The sequence below is a fragment of the Pelophylax lessonae genome (genome assembly GCF_965119305.1).
Source record: "Pelophylax lessonae genome assembly, chromosome: 3".
Taxonomy (NCBI): domain Eukaryota; kingdom Metazoa; phylum Chordata; class Amphibia; order Anura; family Ranidae; genus Pelophylax; species Pelophylax lessonae.
This window is the reverse complement of record NC_138770.1, coordinates 647,964,569-647,983,900: the sequence shown is the minus strand read 5'-3', so window position 1 is coordinate 647,983,900 and position 19,332 is coordinate 647,964,569. Positions and strand designations below refer to the sequence as shown.

The window sequence follows — 19,332 nt, the reverse complement described above, 5'->3', positions numbered from 1 at the left end:
TTGGGGTGCACACCCTAACGCAATATCTGCGCACACCTATGTGTACCTCACACTGTCCTAGGCCTGGAAGTTTCACTGAAACACAGAACAGCAATACTAAGGCTCTGGACTTTTACAATAATTTCTATGAAGATTTTCTCATTGTATCGCTGCTTTTCAGTTTGTAAAGTATCATAAAAATAAATCTCTATAGTAACTGTGTATTCTGTACTCAATGTGCTAACTATATTGTATGTACTTTATATCTATATAGTTTTATAACTCAACGTTCTGAAAAAATAAAAGGTATTCATGTCTCCATTCTATCACTTGTCATAGAGGTCATTATTTTTTCTATACACTTCACTGGTAAGGCCAACAAGCCTGAAATAGCTATATGCAGTTTGGAATGAATGGTTCTAAAATACTTAATTGCATCTCTGCTATCAACAAAAACTTCCAGATGTAATTGGCCCAGTGACATAAATAAATGATTTGCATGACTCCAATGCTAATCTAAAATGAGGAATAAACCCCTTATTTGGGGGTTTGGGATGGAAGCGAGACATTTCGATATTTTCTGTTTTTTAAAGGCTCTACTCTGCTTCAGACTGGTTTATTGGAAGGGGTTTTGGTGTCATTGGGTTCACCTTACCATAACATGTCTGTTTATACTTTTTCTTTCTTTTTATAATTTTTACATCTTTATGAAGTTATGTGCAATTTAACCACTTGCCGACCGTTCCATGCAGATATACTGCGGCAGGGCGGCTTGGCTGCGCAAAATCATGAGATCTACGTGATTTTGTGCACATGGTCTCGGCTTGTCTGTGCACGCGGTCTGTGATTAGACACTGTGGGACGCAGCCCGCGGTAGGAGCGGCGGCGATCGCCGCCGGCCTCCCGCAATCGTCAGAGAAACTGACAGAAGACCTGCCTGCTTAAGTAAACAAAGCAGGCGGATCTTCTGTCACACAGGCAGAGAGAGATCAGGAGTCACCCGACACCCCAATCTCTCTGTGCCTGTCACAGAGCCCCCCCCCCCACAGTCAGTAAGCACAGTTAGACATACTTTAACCCCTTTGATTACCCCCAGTGTTAACCCCCTCCCTGCAAGTGTCATTTATACATTAACAGTGCATATTATTTAGCATTGATTACTGTATTAATGTCAACAGTCCCTAAAAAGTGTAAAAAATGTCAGGGGTTCGATCTATTCGCTGCAATGTCGCAGTCCCGCAAAAAATCGCTGATCACCACCATTATTAACAAAAACAAAAAAAAATAAAAAGTCCAAAAATCTATCCCGTTGTTTGTAAATGCTATAACTTTTGCGCAAACCAATTAAAATACGCTTTTTGGGATTTTTTTTACCAAAAATATGTAGCAGAAAACAAATTGGCCTAAACTGATAAAAAAAAATAGATTTTTTACATTTTTTTACTGGGAAAGTTTTATAGCAGAAAGTAAAACATATTGATGTTTTTTCAAAATTGTCGCACTTTTTTTGTTTATAGCGCAAAATCTAAAAAGCGCAGAGGTGATCAAATACCACCAAAAGAAAGCTTTATTTGTGGGGAAAAAAGGGCATCAATTGTATTTGCGTACAGCGTCGCACGATCGCGCAATTTTCCGTTAACGCAGTGCCGAATTCACAAAAAATGGCCTGGTCATTAAGGGGGTAAAACCTTCCGGGGCTGAAGTGGTTAAAGGGTAAGCTCCAGCTGGCACAGGTGAATGAGGCCCTTTCATACAGACTTCATTTTGTCACAACCTGTGTCATATGTCTGTTTTTGTAAGTAATAAAAGCAGTATGTTGCTTATATGCAGAGCTTCCAGAGTCACGTGTAAGACAAATTATCTGCAAGTTTCTTGAGTTTCAAATAATATGTGTGACTCTTCTTGGTGTCACTGATAGCTCACCCTCCTTGGATTCTGCTGCTGCAAATATCTAAAGACAGCCAGACAAAACAAAATCAAAGAAAACAAAATAATCTCTCAATTCTCTGACCATGCCTGTAGCCCTGTATACAGTGCCCTGAAAAAGTATTCATACCCCATGGAATTTTCCACATTTTGTCATGTTACAACCAAAAACGTAAATGTATTTTATTGGGATTTTACGTGATAGACCAAAACATAGTGACACATAATTGTGAAGGGGAAGGTAAATGATAAATGGTTTTCAAAATTGTTTACAAATAAATATTTGGAAAGTGTGGCGTGCATTTGTATTCACCCCCCTCTGAGTCTATAATGCCGTAAGTGAATGAGGTGCCTCCTGGTATATGCACATCACATATCTTAGGAGGCAATGGGGCAATAATGTCATTCACCTAGGCATATAATGGAGAATAGTAGGGCGGGCTGAAATGTAATTAAAAAAAAAAAAAACAGTGAAAAAAGTACCCTATATATGTTCAATGGAGGGTGGTCGGTATGCAGAGGAGCCAAGTTAGTGGAATGGGTGAAGATCAACTTTACCCACTTAAAGCGGAGTTCCACCCAGTGAACATTTTTTTTAATAAAAATACCCCCGGCACAGTCAGGGCTAGTAAATTCCACAATGGATAGCCTCTGATCTGTCCCGGGTTGCACTTACCTGAAAGAAGAAATACTTACCTTGAAAATGTCTTGTCCAGTGCTGCCATCTCAGGTGTGGACAGCTTGAAGCCAGCGCGATCCTCTTCTGTGTCCTCTTCCGTCTTCTTCGGTCCCACGATGCACTACGCCGGCCCCGCCGTCACTTCCGGTGCCACAGCGTCATCCCTGCACAGCTTCTGGGCATGCCCAGAAGCTGTTTAGCAAGGTATGACGGCGCCTGCACCGGAACTGACGTCGGGGCCGGTGCAGGCGCATTGATTCCTGGGAGCGATGACGTTCAGCTCCCAGGAATCATTGCAATCCAGGAAGTGACGAATCGCCGTGGCCGCCGAGGGGAGGAAGAGGAAGTAAGGTAAGTATATTTTCTTCTAAACAAGGTAAGTAAAAAAAAAAAAAATTGTGATTATCCATTTGTTTTTCAGGTGACCCGGAGCAAGAAGATGGAGGTAAGTATCATTTTATTTCTGACACATGTTATTTACAAGTTAAAATCAGTATTTTTTGCTAGAAAATTACTTAGAACCCCCAAACATTATGTATATTTTTTTAACAAAGAGAATAAAATTGTGGTTGTTGCTGCAATATTTTTTGTCACGCAGTATTTGTGCAGCAGTCTTTCAAACGCAAACAGTAAAATTAACCCAATTTTTGTGAACATTGTGAAAGATGATGTTACACCGAGTAAATAGATACCTGACATGTGAGGGTTAAAAATTGCGCACATTAGTGGAATGGCGACAAACTACTGTACCTAAAAATCGCCATAGGTGACACTTTAAAAAATTCTAACGGTTGCCAGTTTATAGTTACAGAGGAAGTCTTTTTCTAGAATTATTGATCGTTGCAATACCTTACATGTTTGATTTGAACACCGTTTTCATTTGCGGGTGCGACTTACGTATGCCTTTTCTTTGATGCGTGAGCTCACAGAGATAGGGGTGCTTTACATTTTTTTTCTATTTTATTTTTTATTTTTAACACTGTTTTTTTAAAACAAAAAATCGGATCACTTTTATTGCTGTCACAAGGAATGTAAACATACCTTGTGATGGTAATAGGCAGTGACTGGTACTCTTTATGGAGGGATCTGGGGTCTAAAAGACCCCAAACCCCTCCACTGCACTTCAAAGTATTCAAAATGACAAAATCTGCATTTTTGAATACTGACAGTTTTTTTAAATCGGCGCCATTGGCAGCCGAGTAAACCGGAAGTGACGTTGTGACGTCGCTTCCGGGTTACATGATTGGAGAGCCGACCGAAGCCGAATCCGGCTTTGTTTGGGACTGCAACCAGCTGGCGGATGTGCCGGCTGGTTGCTAGGGTCTCCCGGTGGGACGGGAGACCTGGACAGAGCCGTGGAAGGTGGATAACCTGGGATAACCACTTGAGCAGCTGCTGAGCCTTGTTATTTCCTGAAAGCCGATTGCAGGCTCTAAAAAACGGTACCGGGTAAATGCCTGCAGCTGCATATCATCCCGGTACAACCACTTCTTCAAGACGATGTACAGGTTCGTCAGTTTGCAGGAAGTGGATAAGCACCACTTCTCCAGAGTGAATAACTGTAGTCTATGTAATCCATTCTCAACATCGAGGTCCTTTATCAGAAAAATGTTGTTGCCCCCCACTAAATTCTTTCTAATTCAATGTTTTTTCTGGGGGTTGGTGACCAAAACTGAACTGCGCATTCAAAATAAGGGTGAACCGAACCAGTGTTTTGGTAAAGGGTAACTCCATTTTTGGGGGGGAAAAAAATAGCAAAGAAAGAAAAAAATAATATAGAGTTTACAAGTGCGACATAAGTCATATTCTAATTGAATGTTGTTAGAAATGACCTTTCCTTTTCAATCTGTAGCTCTGTAATTTTGTAAAAATATGCAATATGGCTATGTAGAGGGGTTTGTATACAGAATGTCTATACCAGAAAAAAATAATAATTTTCTGCTTGTGTGATTGGCTCACTGATTTTCCCAGAAGTCTGTCAAAGATACAAGTCAGGTTTTTGGCATCCCTTGCAACAAAGATGTCATTTTTGGTGAGATACTCCAAATAGAAGTATAAAGGGATGCAGGCCCAGCAACCTTCCTCATTAGTGCCCTGCAGGTGCAGCAGCTGATTGATAATTATGAAGCCACTCCCATTAGACTCACTCAACACAGGGACACAGAGGAACAAACAGTGATTTCTTTAGAATACCAAAAGGTAGGAATCTGCAACAATGTTTGTTAAAATTCTTGCAATGTACAGAGATCACCCAGAGGGAAATCATTTTTCTCAACAAAAGTGGAGTTACTCTTTATGGGGTAGAATTATTGATATATCTCTGGAATGTATGTCCTTTATAATGTATAACAGTATTTTGCTACCTTTATTAGCTGCAGCTTGGCATTGCATGCAATTGCCAAGCCAGTGATCTACAAGGACCCCCATATCCTTTTCCACCACTGATTCTCCCAGGGGGAGAACCTCCAAATGTGTATTTTGTGCATCAAAGTGCAAACATTTAGATTTAGTATTTAGTATAACTAAAGTCAAAACTTTTCTTTTTTGTTTTGGACAGAGTGGGGAGGGATTTGAAAGATTGTCAAATTGTATTGCTGTCTGTGCCCCCTTTAAGGAGATTACCCCTCTCTATTTGTCCTGTTTACCCTTGTCATTGAAAGTAAAAGAAAATCCCACATTTTGGATTTGTTCAGAAAAGTAATAGGGGGGAAGTCTTCCAATGGGGACATTAGTTCTGGTGTCCTGGGGGTCCCCAAGGAATTCCTTTCATTTGCAGGGAATTCCTCTCACTTCGTGTTTTGGCTATGGGACAGGAAGTGAAGGGAAATCTCAGCAGCGAAAAAAAAATCTGACAGGGGTTATAACTAGGAATCGACCCATTATCGGCAAGGCCGATATATCGAGGGCCGATATTGACTTTTGTTGATATATCTGTATCAGCCCCGGAACTGGCCGATATTGCCGATTTTCCAAATATTGCTCATGTAAGGGTAAAATTATGTCACATAGCATAATTCTGTTTACAAATGTTATTGAATATGCCACTCACATAAGTATAAATTAAAGATATAAGCAATTCCACATTAGCAGATCTGCTAGCAGATCGGTATCTCTCACCCACTTGCCGTAAGTGACACCCGAGTGATACCGCTCCATTCGGGATTCACTCAATAATGGTCTGTCTCTCACCCGCTCCATCTCCCACCCACCCGATACTGATCTGTCTCTCACCCACTTGCCGTAAGTGACACCCGGATGATACCGCTCCATCCAGCATACTATGATGATCTCAGAGGTCATGTGGTCACGCTGGGCGTGACCACGCTTGTAACCTCTGAGATCATATGCCGGATGGAGCGGTATCAACCGGGTATCACTTACGGCAAGTGGGTGAGAGACGGATAGGTATCGGGTGGGTGGGAGATGGAGCGGGTGAGAGACAGAGCAGTATTGAGTGGATGCCGAAACGGAGCCGTATCACCTGGGTATCACTTACGGCAAGTGGGTGAGAGACGGATCGGTATCGGGTGGGTGGGAAATGGAGCTGGTGAGAGACAGAGCAGTATTGAGTGGATGCCGAATGGAGCGGTATCACCCGGGTATCACTTACGGCAAGTGGGTGAGAGATACCGATCTGCCAGCAGATCTGCTAATGTGGAATTGCTTATATCTTTAATTTGTACATATGTGAGTGGCATATTCAATAACATTTGTAAACGGAATTATTCTATGTGACATCATTTTACCCTTACATGAGCATCACCACCTAATGCTTGGAGGAGAAGACTAGTCTCGGACCATGACAAAGGATGTACAAAATATCGGCCCATATCGGCCGATACCGGTATGCGGTGGCCAAAATATCGGTATCGGCAATGAAAAAACGATATCGGTCGATCCTTAGTTATAACCCTCCCTATCCAAAATGTAGAAAAAAGTTTTGCCTATAGTTCTACTTTAAGCCTCAGCTGCCATGTAGATATACTCAACCTCCTATTTAATCAAGGTCTCCTATGAGGATATAAATAGAAGAAAAATTTCCGCGCTAGATGTGACAGAAAACCAAATGATTAAGAACAATAGTGAGCAGCTGGCACAAAATCAACTAACAGTGATTCAAAAAATACAATAAAAACCAAAAAGTGCAGCGCTGAAATCAGTATACAATTATATAGCTGAAAAGCTCATATAAAGAAAACAAAAAAGGAGAGGGGATAATGTCCAAATGAATAGTCCCAATATTAAGTGCAGAGATGTGAATCCACGTGCAAAATAACTTTCTTCCAGTGACACCAGGGAAAAGTGTAGGAAGGGGATACCCTTGTGCTCAGGTATAACAAGCAGCTTACCGAAATTCCGTGGCTGCTCAGTTTAATGAGACAGCCTCTCCCAGCTAGTAGTAAACCAGTAGGTCAACCGATATCAAGCTCAGGTGCTTCGAAAGACTCCAAAAGCCGAAAGCCGTTTCCGGTGTGTTGTTAAACCGATCACATTAATATGTGGCACACTTGGAACTTCTCATATACTCCATTGAACGTAAAGCCATATGTAGAAAGAAACAGAGGCCCATAGCGTAATCCCGTAAACCAATAGGTAAATTTATTAAAAAAACTACTTACAATTTAAAAGACAAAAACAGGCATGTAGTATGTGCCGGTCATGGATCTAACCGCGGCGTCCCGCAAGTCTCCAGATCAGCATATGGATAAACAGCCGGCTTCGTTGGGGGGCGTGTGGACGTTTATGTCTGGGATCGCCAACGTTTCGTCATAAGAAAGACTTCTTCTGGGCGTGGATGCAACATCCTGTGCCAAATTTATTTCCCTGAATATTTTGGTATTATCAGCAATTTCTGCTAACACTGAAAGTGACCGGTTTGTTGGTCCCCATTGCTCGCTGTAGGGGGATCAGGGTGGTCAAGCAGATGAGTCATCAAAGTTGTTCTATTTGTGGCAATTTGCTTTGATGCCTTGAAGGAAAGTTTCTACCAGGTATACTGTACTTCCTTTCCCAGAAAAATGTTGCATTTGTCATTTAAAGAACATCTAAGCAAGGACAATAGGACAAACTAAAAAAAAAGACTACACACAAAGAAGCAAATAAATGCGGTCAATGTTTCAGGTTTTCAGGCTTTTAATCTGCTGAGTAAAGACATTTATTGAAGATTCTGTTTCCTTTCTTCCAGGTCATTATCTTCTTTCTCCTTTAAAGAAATTCCATCTAAGGTGTTTCAGCATTTCCGACAAGACATCTTAAGCATGTAAGTAATTTTACTGGAAAAACATGTAATTATTCTGTGAATCTATTGACCTGCACTGAATATATCTCACACGCAGAAGAGAGATTAACTCAAAAGGACATTAGCAACAGTGAATGTAACAAGAGCTATTGATTGGTTCCTCAAAATTGTTAATTTGTAAGATATATGCTTCAGTTTTGTGCTTGCTTTGCATGTTAAATTTGTAAATGGATCAGGTGCATACGCCTTATCTATAGTGTTTCTGGAGAGTTAAGGGTATGAAGCCTGTAATAGGTGAATTTAGTTGTCAGTGTTTTCTTGTGGGACCTTGGACGTTTATCTTTGCAATGGTGGCCTAAGAGCTCTTATAGTGAACATTTACAAGTTGCCAACAGTCCCGGGACATTCATGGAAATCAGACCAATGTCCCCGTCTGAGCCTGTCCCGGGCAAAATCCCAACAAATAGGCATTGTCAGGGGCGTCACTATGGGGTGTGGACTGCACCTGGGCAACACCAATGGCATAGCTTCAGGGGGTACCATTTGGTCCCCCTGTCACACTGACTCATGCCCACCACTCACGCTCCTTTCAGTAGGCAGTCTTGTTCCGGCTGAGGTTGTGATTGGTGTGGTCGGCTGTGGAGGGGCTGGGTGTCTGCTGAGCCTCCTAAATCTGCAGGACCGCCCCCTTCTGCTCAGTTTATCTCTGACTTATTGAAGAGAAGGGGGACACAAGGGTGAGCAGGGAGAGACACCCAAGGCAGGTACCTGTGCCTACCGCCAGAAAAGTTACAGCTTTTGTGAGTCCTATAGATAGCTGTCTGCTGACTATCCTATGCAGCACCTTTTGTGCAACTTTTGTGTGCTGGCCCACCACCATCCTGCCCCAGTCTCTTCCCTACCCAGCAGCCCGGAATAGCCCAGCTCTGCTGATGACACCCCCCCCCCCTTCACCTACCCTATTTACCCCCTCCTTATCCATCCCCCCAACTCTGCTCCTCCCCAACCCCCAAGTCTGCTCACACCCCTCTTCTCCATCCCCCCAACTCTGCTCACCACCCCCAACTCTGCTCACCCCCCTCTTCTCCATCCCCACCCAACTTTGCTCACTTCCCCCCCCCCTTCTCCATTCCCCCCAACCCCCTGCCCTACCTACATTCCCTATATATTACCATGTTCTCCACTGTATCATCCCAGACTCCATTTAATCACACCCCCTTTAAGCCATGCCCAATGTTTAGCGTAATTTAAAATATGCCCATTTTAATCGCCACATCATTTTTTTTACTCCTGCTAGACCACGCCTAAAAATGGATGCCCTGCCCCTGAGTAAAATAATACTACACCTACAGGAAAGAAGTGTCCCTAAAAATGTTTTCAGAATGTTGGAAACTATGCATTTATGGCATTGCTGACTTATTTTTAAATGTGTAGTCTCCATGGCTGTCTTTCTGATCCTAGCATTACTACCTAGTGGGTGACTGACCATGAACAAGTAAGCAAGGTAGGGGGCTCATATATTTTAGACTCCACTGGTTCTATGCCTGTTCCATGTTAAGTATTTCTCTAGGTAGTAAGATGACATCCCACAGCTTTAAAAGCTAAGCGGCAATGGCAGCTACTATAGCAGCTTTGTCTCCACAGGTTCACTTTAAGCAAGGCATGGTGTTTGCGTGTGCATTTATTTATTTTGTTGTTTTAATATTTTAGTATCACAATTTGAATTAGTTCCAGCCACATCACAGTAAACATGATCATTCAAAACATCAGGCGAGTTGTTACAAGGACAAGGTGCATACGCCATGAATGTAATAGTCAGACATTCAGTGGTAAAATGCACAGTTAACCTTAATTTCGAATGGCAATAAAGATTTGTAACAACATGAGTATGTGTCTCAGGTCTTGTGTTCCAAAAAGCATTAGGGACCAATGTTGTGTGGGACATGCTGCAGTTGTGGCTATGTTTCTTTGGAAGAAAATATTGTTCTAAAGTAAGGAGATAGAAGTAACAGAATAGGAAAGAAGGGAGGGAAAAGACGAGCGACAAATAACACTTATGGGAAAGAGAAAAAAAGAAGATGGGGTATCTACTCAAACAGTGGCAAGAGTACTGAGAACGATGTGGTTGGTAGGCCAACCGCAACATAGGAAGGGGACTGTCAGAAGACCAACACTCAGAAAACTAATTCTAATTCCTGTGAAGCTAAAGCTAATGCCTGTGCAGCTAATATTGGTGCATATGAACCAGCACACAGACGAGCTTGGCCTAATATCCAGCATGCGCTGACATTTAGGCGAATTTGTTTGCGCCAGTGCGCAGATCCACATGCAAAGGCACCAAGCTGCCTATTTAAACAAAAACCTGGTGTGTTCTAATCGCTGGATGTTCTTCAGCTTCCCTGTGACCCGTTTTCCTGTGTTCCTGCGTTCACTGGCTGATCTTCCGTCCATCTTCCGTTCCGTCCTGACTCGTTTCTGACCTTGCTCTGTGGATTCTGAATACCAACCTCGACTTGTCTCTGACTATTCTCTACATGCTTGCCTGGTACTTATTTCGGCCTGCTCCTGGACCTTGCTCCGCCTGCTTTCCTGGTACTGACCTTGCCCTGCTACTGACCTTGCTCTGCCTGCTTCCTGTCCACACTGCTGCCTCACCATTTATGACCCTGGCTCTCCTTGACTATGTCTCTGTCCATGGCAATCACCTGCTACCAAGCTACCAGCACCCATGCTTCTTTGAGCCTTGTACCTCTGTCACCACATTTGGAGGTGCTCAGACCAGAGCCACATGGGAAGCTCTTTCATCAACCAAGGTACGTGACAGGGACATCTCCTCCATACTCTAGCATTCAATGATATTGTAGGCTCCAAGATAATATTTAGTGCTCCCAGATTCATAAGAAATCCTATGTTTATCATCCAGAAGGCTTGACAGGCATTCATTAGCCATAATGTTATCTACTCTTTGTTTGACTTCTGGAAACGGGATAGATTGTCACTTCCGGCTTCTAAAAAGAGTCCATAAAGCTTTATAAGAAATAGTAAGAAAATAACACTAAAAAAAAATAGTATTTATAAGAAATAGTAAGAAATACTTGCTAAAGTTTTTTGGCGCTTAGTTAGGTCACCTACCGTCCTGTGTAGAAGAGCCGAACAAGGATTTCTGGGGATGTCTCTATAAAACATAGTACGTAGGAGGGAAAAAACTTTGGACCAAAAAAATGTTGCAAATGGACATTTTCAGCAAACGAGTAAAATATCACCAACAGAAGCACATCTGTGACAGCACTTGCCTGGGTAAGAAGGATTCATATGAAATTCTGAATGGGACCATATACCAGTGCATCATAATTTTATGGACCATAGACTTCCATATTGGTGACATTTAATGAACATTTAGCTTAAATAGCCCAAATAGCTACATAATCATCTTCGGTTTTAGCCTGTTGTAGATCAAGTTACCTTTTAATCAATTAACCATGTCTAGTATTTTGTGGCAATTTGTTCAGCTGTAGGCCATTCAGGTTGTGTAAACATATACAGTGCCTTGCGAAAGTATTCGGCCCCCTTGAACTTTGCGACCTTTTGCCACATTTCAGGCTTCAAACATAAAGATATAAAACTGTAATTTTTTGTGAAGAACCAACAACAAGTGGGACACAATCATGAAGTGGAACGAAATTTATTGGATATTTCAAACTTTTTTAACAAATAAAAAACTGAAAAATTGGGCGTGCAAAATTACTCAGCCCCCTTAAGTTAATACTTTGTAGCGCCACCTTTTGCTGCGATTACAGCTGTAAGTAGCTTGGGGTATGTCTCTATCAGTTTTGCACATCGAGAGACTGAAATTTTTCCCCATTCCTCCTTGCAAAACAGCTCAAGCTCAGTGAGGTTGGATGGAGAGCGTTTGTGAACAGCAGTTTTCAGTTCTTTCCACAGATTCTCAATTGGATTCAGGTCTGGACTTTGACTTGGCCATTCTAACACCTGGATATGCTTATTTGTGAACCATTCCATTGTAGATTTTGCTTTATGTTTTGGATCATTGTCTTGTTGGAAGACAAATCTCCATCCCAGTCTCAGGTCTTTTGCAGACTCCATCAGGTTTTCTTCCAGAATGGTCCTGTATTTGGCTCCATCCATCTTCCCATCAATTTTAACCATCTTCCCTGTCCCTGCTGAAGAAAAGCAGGCCCAAACCATGATGCTGCCACCACCATGTTTGACAGTGGGGATGGTGTGTTCAGGGTGATGACCTGTGTTGCTTTTACGCCAAATATAACGTTTTGCATTGTTGCCAAAAAGTTCGATTTTGGTTTCATCTGACCAGAGCACCTTCTTCCACATGTTTGGTGTGTCTCCCAGGTGGCTTGTGGCAAACTTTAAGCAAACAACAAACAAACAAGCAAACAACACTTTTTATGGATATCTTTAAGAAATGGCTTTCTTCTTGCCACTCTTCCATAAAGGCCAGATTTGTGCAGCACCTCAGCTGTAGATCTCTGCAGTTCATCCAGAGTGATCATGGGCCTCTTGGGTGCATCTCTGATCAGTCTTCTCCTTGTATGAGCTGGAAGTTTAGAGGGACGGCCAGGTCTTCGTAGATTTGCAGTGGTCTGATACTCCTTCCATTTCAATATTAATCGCTGGCACAGTGCTCCTTGGGATGTTTAAAGCTTGGGAAATCTTTTTGTATCCAAATCCGGCTTTAAACTTCTCCACAACAGTATCTCGGACCTGCCTGGTGTGTTCCTTGTTCTTCATGATGCTCTCTGCGCTTTAAACGGACCTCTGAGACTATCACAGTGCAACACTGAAATGTGGCAAAAGGTCGCAAAGTTCAAGGGGGCCGAATACTTTTGCAAGGCACTGTATGTTTAAAACTGGTTAGAGGTTTGGCAAGGTCTGTTTTTTAGCAAGATTGGGGATCCACTGATTTATTTGCAAAGATCTGAAACTGGCAGTTAGTTATGTGAGTGAATAATGTTCCAGGTGGTAATAGATGCAGGGGTCAAAAAGTCATGAAAGCATGAAAGCCTGAAGTGGGACACCAAGCAAAAGCTCTAGGTTCCAGGTGACCTGGCTGGGTTGTGGTAAGAGTGGCAAACGAGATGCATGAGGGGATAAGAAGCCACTGGAATATTTGAGCCCCTTCAAGATTTTTAGATTTTGCCTAAAAAGTAGGACAAGGATCACTAGTCTGAGATGGAGTGGAAGCCAGGGTAACACCTGAAGGGTAGTAGGGTGAAAATTTGGAATTTCCAAAAAAGTCTAAGGGGGGGTTTATTACTAGTCTGATAGAGGATAATCAAGGGGAGACATTGTGTTGTGTGGTAATAGTGCATAATGTTGGAAGACCTATACATGCCTTCTTTTATGTGTCTGTAGAGAGGGGCCTGGTAGAGTGTCAGACAAAGGAGTGCATGCTGTTCTGTAAAAAGAGGCACAACAGCTGGAAGTGATTAAAAATGAAATAAAAGTTTGGGCAACAATGTAATTTATTCGGCCAAACCAAGGAAGTGTATATGAAGACCATAACCAGGGATGAGCCGAACACCCCCCTGTTCGGTTTACAGCAAAACTCCCGAACAGGGGAAATGTTCTAACCTGAACGGCGAACCCCATTGAAGTCTATAAGAGCCGAACAGGAAAAATCAAAATTGCCAATTTTGAGAGCTTATATGCAAGTAATTGGCCATAAAAGGGGTATGGGGGTCTGGGTACTGCTCTGGGGGACATGTATGAATAATTATTATTATTTTTTTAATTATTGTTTTTTCAGAAGCAGTGATTTTAATGATGCTTAAAGTGCAACAATGAAAATGGAAAATTCCTTTAAATACAGTGCCTGTGGGTCCCCTTAATGTGCCTGTAAAGTGGTGCATTTATAGTATATACATGCTGCAGCAAAAATTACATTTTTAAAGAAAAAAAAATCCATTTAAAATGACTCACAGTTACAGTTGCCGATACCTGGCTATTAAAAAAATAAAGAAAAAAACGTCATGGGGTCACCCCTTAATCCATACCAGGCCCTTCGGGTCTGGTATGGATTTTAAGAGAAACCCCAAGCCAAAATTTAAAAAAAAACAAAAACAGTGTGGGCTCCCCCCACAAAATCCATACCAGACCCTTATTCAAGCATGCAGCCCAGCAGGTCAGGAAAAGGGGGGGGGGCGAGCAACCCCCCCTCCTGAACCATACCATGCAACATGCCCTCAACATGGGGGGTGGGTGCTTTGGGGCCGGGGGTGCTCTGCGCCCCCCACCCCAATGCACCTTGTTTGAAGTTTGAAATTTGAAGTTTAGCAAAGTTAGCATCCAGCCAGCCAGCCAGCTGGGAATTGGGTGACTTGGCAGGGGTGATGATCAGTGTGATCAATGTGCTTCAGGTTCCTTCCCTAGCAGTGTAGATCCCATCTTGGGTCCAGCTGCAGTACTGGAACCTACTGGGAACCTAGCCTGAGAGCCATGAGTGTGAGGCCTTGAGTAGAAGCATGATATTAAAGTGATTAAAGGCTTGATTTTTTTGTTTAAAATGAACAAACTTGTTGTACTTACCTGCTCTGTGCGGTGGTTTTCTCGGGTCCCTCACTGGCGCTCCTGGCCCCTCCCTCCAGCTGAGTGCCCCCACAGCAAGCAGATTGCTATGGGGGAACCCGAGCCAAGCCACTTCTCTGTGTGTCCATTCAGACATAGAGCTGCATATAAGCCTAGGCAAACGACACACAATAATGTAGGTAGTGTTTTTTTTGTTTTTTTGTTTTTGTTTTTTTAATGATTATGTTACTGTATTTTGTGAGGTGTAAGGGATTGGACGTAGTTTTGTAAAGTTGCTGAAAAGTCCTTGTTAAATAGTGCCAACATATTTTGCAGCACTTTATAGCGTACATAGCCCCATTTATATCAGTCTCTAACTCCAAATACGCTACAGTCTAAGGTTCTTACCACTCTGAACCAAACTAGTGCCGATTTCACCAGACCCACCAATGTGTTTTTGAATGGAATTAATGGCCAATATTAGAAGAATATTCAAGCTCTTTACAGATAACACCCATAGCAGGAACCAAGCTTGGGACCCTGCCAAAGCAAGGGAGAAGCGCTAACTAATTAGCCACCAAGCTTCCATCATGTGTATCCAAATTTCAATTGGCCTTGAGTTTTTTCTTTGGATTAAATTGGATGCCTTTCTTTGGTTAATACAAAAAAGTTGGAACAAGACAACTCTGGAAATCCTTTGTGAATGGGAGGTTGTTACCCCAGCCATGGAATGTAAAGAATCATTCATGCACATTCATTATATCCTATTTGTATTGCTTTATATTTGTATGATACATTAATAAACTAAACAGAGCTAGAAATACATGAACAGGATTCCTTCACCTGTCAAACCAGCCATAGTATAGTGAACTTTTAAATTGGATCTATAGGATTCCTTACTAGTTCAGATAGGAATATAAAATACTGTAGATTCCCTGAATCCTAACAGTAGACCCCTGGTCTGGATACATTGGGGATCCTGGATTTTTTGAGTCACAGACCTATGTGTTCATCCTGTGTGGTGTTATATATCTTAGAAGGAAACAATAGACTTCTTTACTTCAATTAATTTTTATTTGGTTTTCGCAACAAAAAACAATCACATAAGAAACACAATAAGTTGATGCAAGATAATAATAATAGAAAGAAGGAAAGAAAAGGAAAAAAAACAATAATAAAAAAATTAATAGTTGTTGCAAAAATGTCACTGTGTATGGAGCTGTAGGTGGCAAAAGTAACCATTTGGCAATAGCTGGAAAACCTTATTAACTTCCCTTTAATACTAAATACATTAACATACCAGTATTTAATATACCTTATTCATAAACATATTACAAACCTGATGTCATGATAATGACATACATAAAATAAAAAGGCAAATATGTAAGGCCTCTTTCACACGAACGATCCGATCAGATCCGCCTGCCAGTTTTTTAGGCGGATCTGATCGGATCCTCCATGCATCCCTATGGAGCAGCGGATGCCAGCAGAGACATGTCCACTGACACCCGCTGCCACCCGCATTCGATTCTGTTTGTCAAATCCGGACGAATGGAAACCCTATTTTCCATCCGTCCAGAGGATCGGTTCGGGTGAGAGCGGACAGGCGGTCCGCTCTTATCCAATTCCCCCATAGAGAGCAGCAGGGCTCTGACACCTCCCTCATCGCACACAGAGCAGAGAGGGACCTGTCACCTGCTTGCTCAGTGGGGATCAGTTTATCGATCCCCCGCTGAGCAGCATGGAGTCTGCCAATGGAGGCAGACCATGTGAAAGGAGCCTAAGTTAGTTAGAAAGAGGTTATTAGGTATGGGAAAATAAAACACAGAATATTGGGTAATATTTAAATAAAGCGCAAAATTGAATTTACGTCAAACCTGTTAATAGTGTCAAAGGGGAAATGGTATGCGATAGCAATAGTATAATTAGAAGATTGCGAGAATGTTTATATATAATGAGTTACTATATACGATTTTGTCTTTTCTTTTGAATATATATATATATATATATATATATATATATATATATATATATATATATTTTATAATGCACTAGGGGTGTATAGTAAATATTATGATAGCTGGAGGCAATCAAACTGTAATTGTTGGTGGTTGTAAAGTGTTTAAGTGTAATTGTGTTGTTAAAAAAAGGAAAATTATTGTCTAATACAGAGTATAAAAATGTAAACAATATGTAAAAAATTCCTGTGGATGTAATACATTATAACAGATAAAGTTTGTAGTTAAAACAAGACTCTAAAATGTATGTAAAAACCCATAAGTGTGTTGAGTATTATGCCGCCATGAATACAGTTTTCTTAAAGTAGAGGTTGAGGAAGATAACTAAAATCGAGAACAAGCAGATTTTTTTTTTTTTTTCAAAATTCTTTTTGTTGAGTATTTTCAACATTGCAACTGCAGCAGTAAAGTGACAGTAAAGTGACAGACTCTCCCACCCACTCTCTTACCCCCCTCTCCCTTACTCTCTCTCACCCTCTCTCTCACCCCCTCTCTTTCTCACCCCCTCTCTCTCTACGATCTTTAGATTGCCAAACAAGCATGTATTGACTACAGAATGTGTAGATATAATTTATGGAACAGGATAGTCCCACTTCATGGAAGGATTAAACAAGCCCTTTAACAGATTATAATGATGCTAAAAGTCAGCAAGAAACTCTGCAACCAAATGAAAGAACCCAATCTTCAGTTTCATATTATACAACCATTTCCCTCTAAGTTGACCTCCAATGTCTTTTAGTTGTACCTTGTCCTGATATACTGTATATACCTGTATATACAAATTATTTTGCTATCTTCTATCTTAAATAAAAGGGATTTATTTTCCAATAGTTCATTCTGGCTACACCTCACTCCCCAATTAGCAAATAATTGCGTCTAATTGTAGCCCAACTGCCCTTGTTCCTAACCTGAAATTGCATAACTAAAAATGTATGTCTTATACAATAAAGATAACTTTAGTTTCTCATTCTCTTTGCTCATAAAATTCTCCATCACACTCTGCTTGCTAAATCTAGTTTGGCTGCAGTTTATGGACGTAACGCGTACGATAGAGGAGCAACGTATGACGTCACTCGCGGCCATCTTTTTGGTTTGTTTATTCATTGCAAATGCTGATTACATGCATTTGTTGAAAGTCCTATATTTGTAATTGTATTTTATCTTTATTCAATAAGTCGTGGAGTTGCAGAGAGCACTAGATTGTGTTTTTTGTCCCCATTTATCTATTTGTGGCATCACAGAGATGTTTTGACCCACACCGGGAGCTGAATGCAGGAGATATCACCCCTTGTTATAGGATAATGCTGTGTGACCTTTTTGGTCGAATCAAGGAGGTGAGAGGCAGATTTTGTATGTGGTGGATGGGCTGAAACGTTTTACAGAAACCCATTCTACTCCACAGTGGTTGTCATCTTGATACCCTTTGACTGTTTATGGACATCATATTTTATTATATTACTGTTTTCTCTCTTGCGCTGAACTTATTTGTGTCATATATTAAATATGTTTATTTGGTTTGCTGCCTACATTTCTGTTCAATTCTCTTTACGTGCTTGGAGGATCCTGGCCTTGTGGATCGGGAGCAGCAGATGTTACCAACAGAAAAGAGAAAACATTTATGATTTCCATGAACTCATTCTTAGTAGGACACATGACTAAAGCGATAGCCTTGTAAATGTGGAGGAAAACAAATGAATTTAGAAAAGAATTAGGACTCCTATGACTAAGTCTGAAAAGGAAAAGCTAAAGAACAGACCTACAAACTGTCTATTGTATCTCAACAGATCCTACCAACTTATCTGGGTTTGGATCGGCAGTCCTGATATCTGACTGGTATAAGATTGTGTAGCACTGCCCCCATAGGGGTTGCTAGGTATAGATCTATCTTGGGTCTCCCTCTGATTATCCTGTTGCCAGATACCGGGCATTTTCACACACAGCCAGGTGCACACACAATCTTCCACTTGTTGACTCCAGTGACAAGTGTAAGGGATTTGTTTTTGGTAGTTTATTTGGAGAACTTTGATAGGGGAAGGAATTAGTGGGATACTCCAAATTCAACTTTGTACAGGTGAGGACAACTCTCACTTGGCCTCAGTTAGTGAAACTGAATAGCAGATCTTCTACTGAACTGTACATCACTTGTATGAGAAGAATAAGTCCTTTGCCTGCGTTAGTAGCAGGCTCAGTGAACTCTGTATCTTCCGAACACTATTAAGTATTCCCTTTAGCTTACACCCAGCATGCCGACTTTCTAGCACCCAGAGGGGGATTTTAACAGCAACAGTCTCTAGGATCCCTTGATGGGAGTCTGTACTCACAAGGCGGCCCTGATCGCAGTGTCCCCTCTTCTCTGTGATACCACACAAGATCCATGGACATCCTCCCTCAGTCAGCTCTCAAAAGAATCCCTGGGTTTCAGCATCTCAGTTTCTGGCCTTAAGGTCGACCACCTGAGGCCGCATGGCAGCTTTTGCTGGGGAGAGGAAGCAACCCCCTCCCCACCTGGACCCCGCTCTCCAGCCAAAGATCAGGATGCCCCCCATGTGCCCCCAGGTATAAGTACAGTCACCCAGCATGCACTGGGGCATCTCCCATGCCTATTGGCCAGGGCTGTACAGATTTCCCTTGCTCTCATCTGCATGGTTTCCTCCCACTGTCCAATACACTGTATCACTATTTGATAAATTTGAAACATCAAGCCAGGATGAGCAGCATCAGAGCACACTGAGCAGGTCCTATATAACAATCACAGCTCTCTGTTAAGCACACAGCTCCTAGATTTACCTGGCTTTCTCCCTGTTAAGCAGAGAAACCAAAAACTATATACACCTACACTATCACCTATCTAGGAGGGTGCTACATTTGTAAAATATTTAAAGCTGAAGTCCCAAAATGAGATAAGCCTACCCTAACAGTGCCCCCTCACTGCAAGGGTTAAATAATTG

The 19,332-nt window shown here is 41.7% G+C and overlaps 1 protein-coding gene across 1 annotated transcript in view; it reads left to right on the top strand.

Moving 5' to 3' along the window:
- The window catches only part of LHCGR (luteinizing hormone/choriogonadotropin receptor), a 274,724-nt gene that overhangs the window by 50,240 nt on the left and 205,152 nt on the right, over positions 1-19,332 (top strand). The window contains exon 2 of the mRNA XM_082252351.1: positions 7,770-7,844. Within this exon, the coding sequence (XP_082108477.1) occupies positions 7,770-7,844 (75 nt within the window). The remainder of the gene's footprint in view (positions 1-7,769; positions 7,845-19,332) is intronic.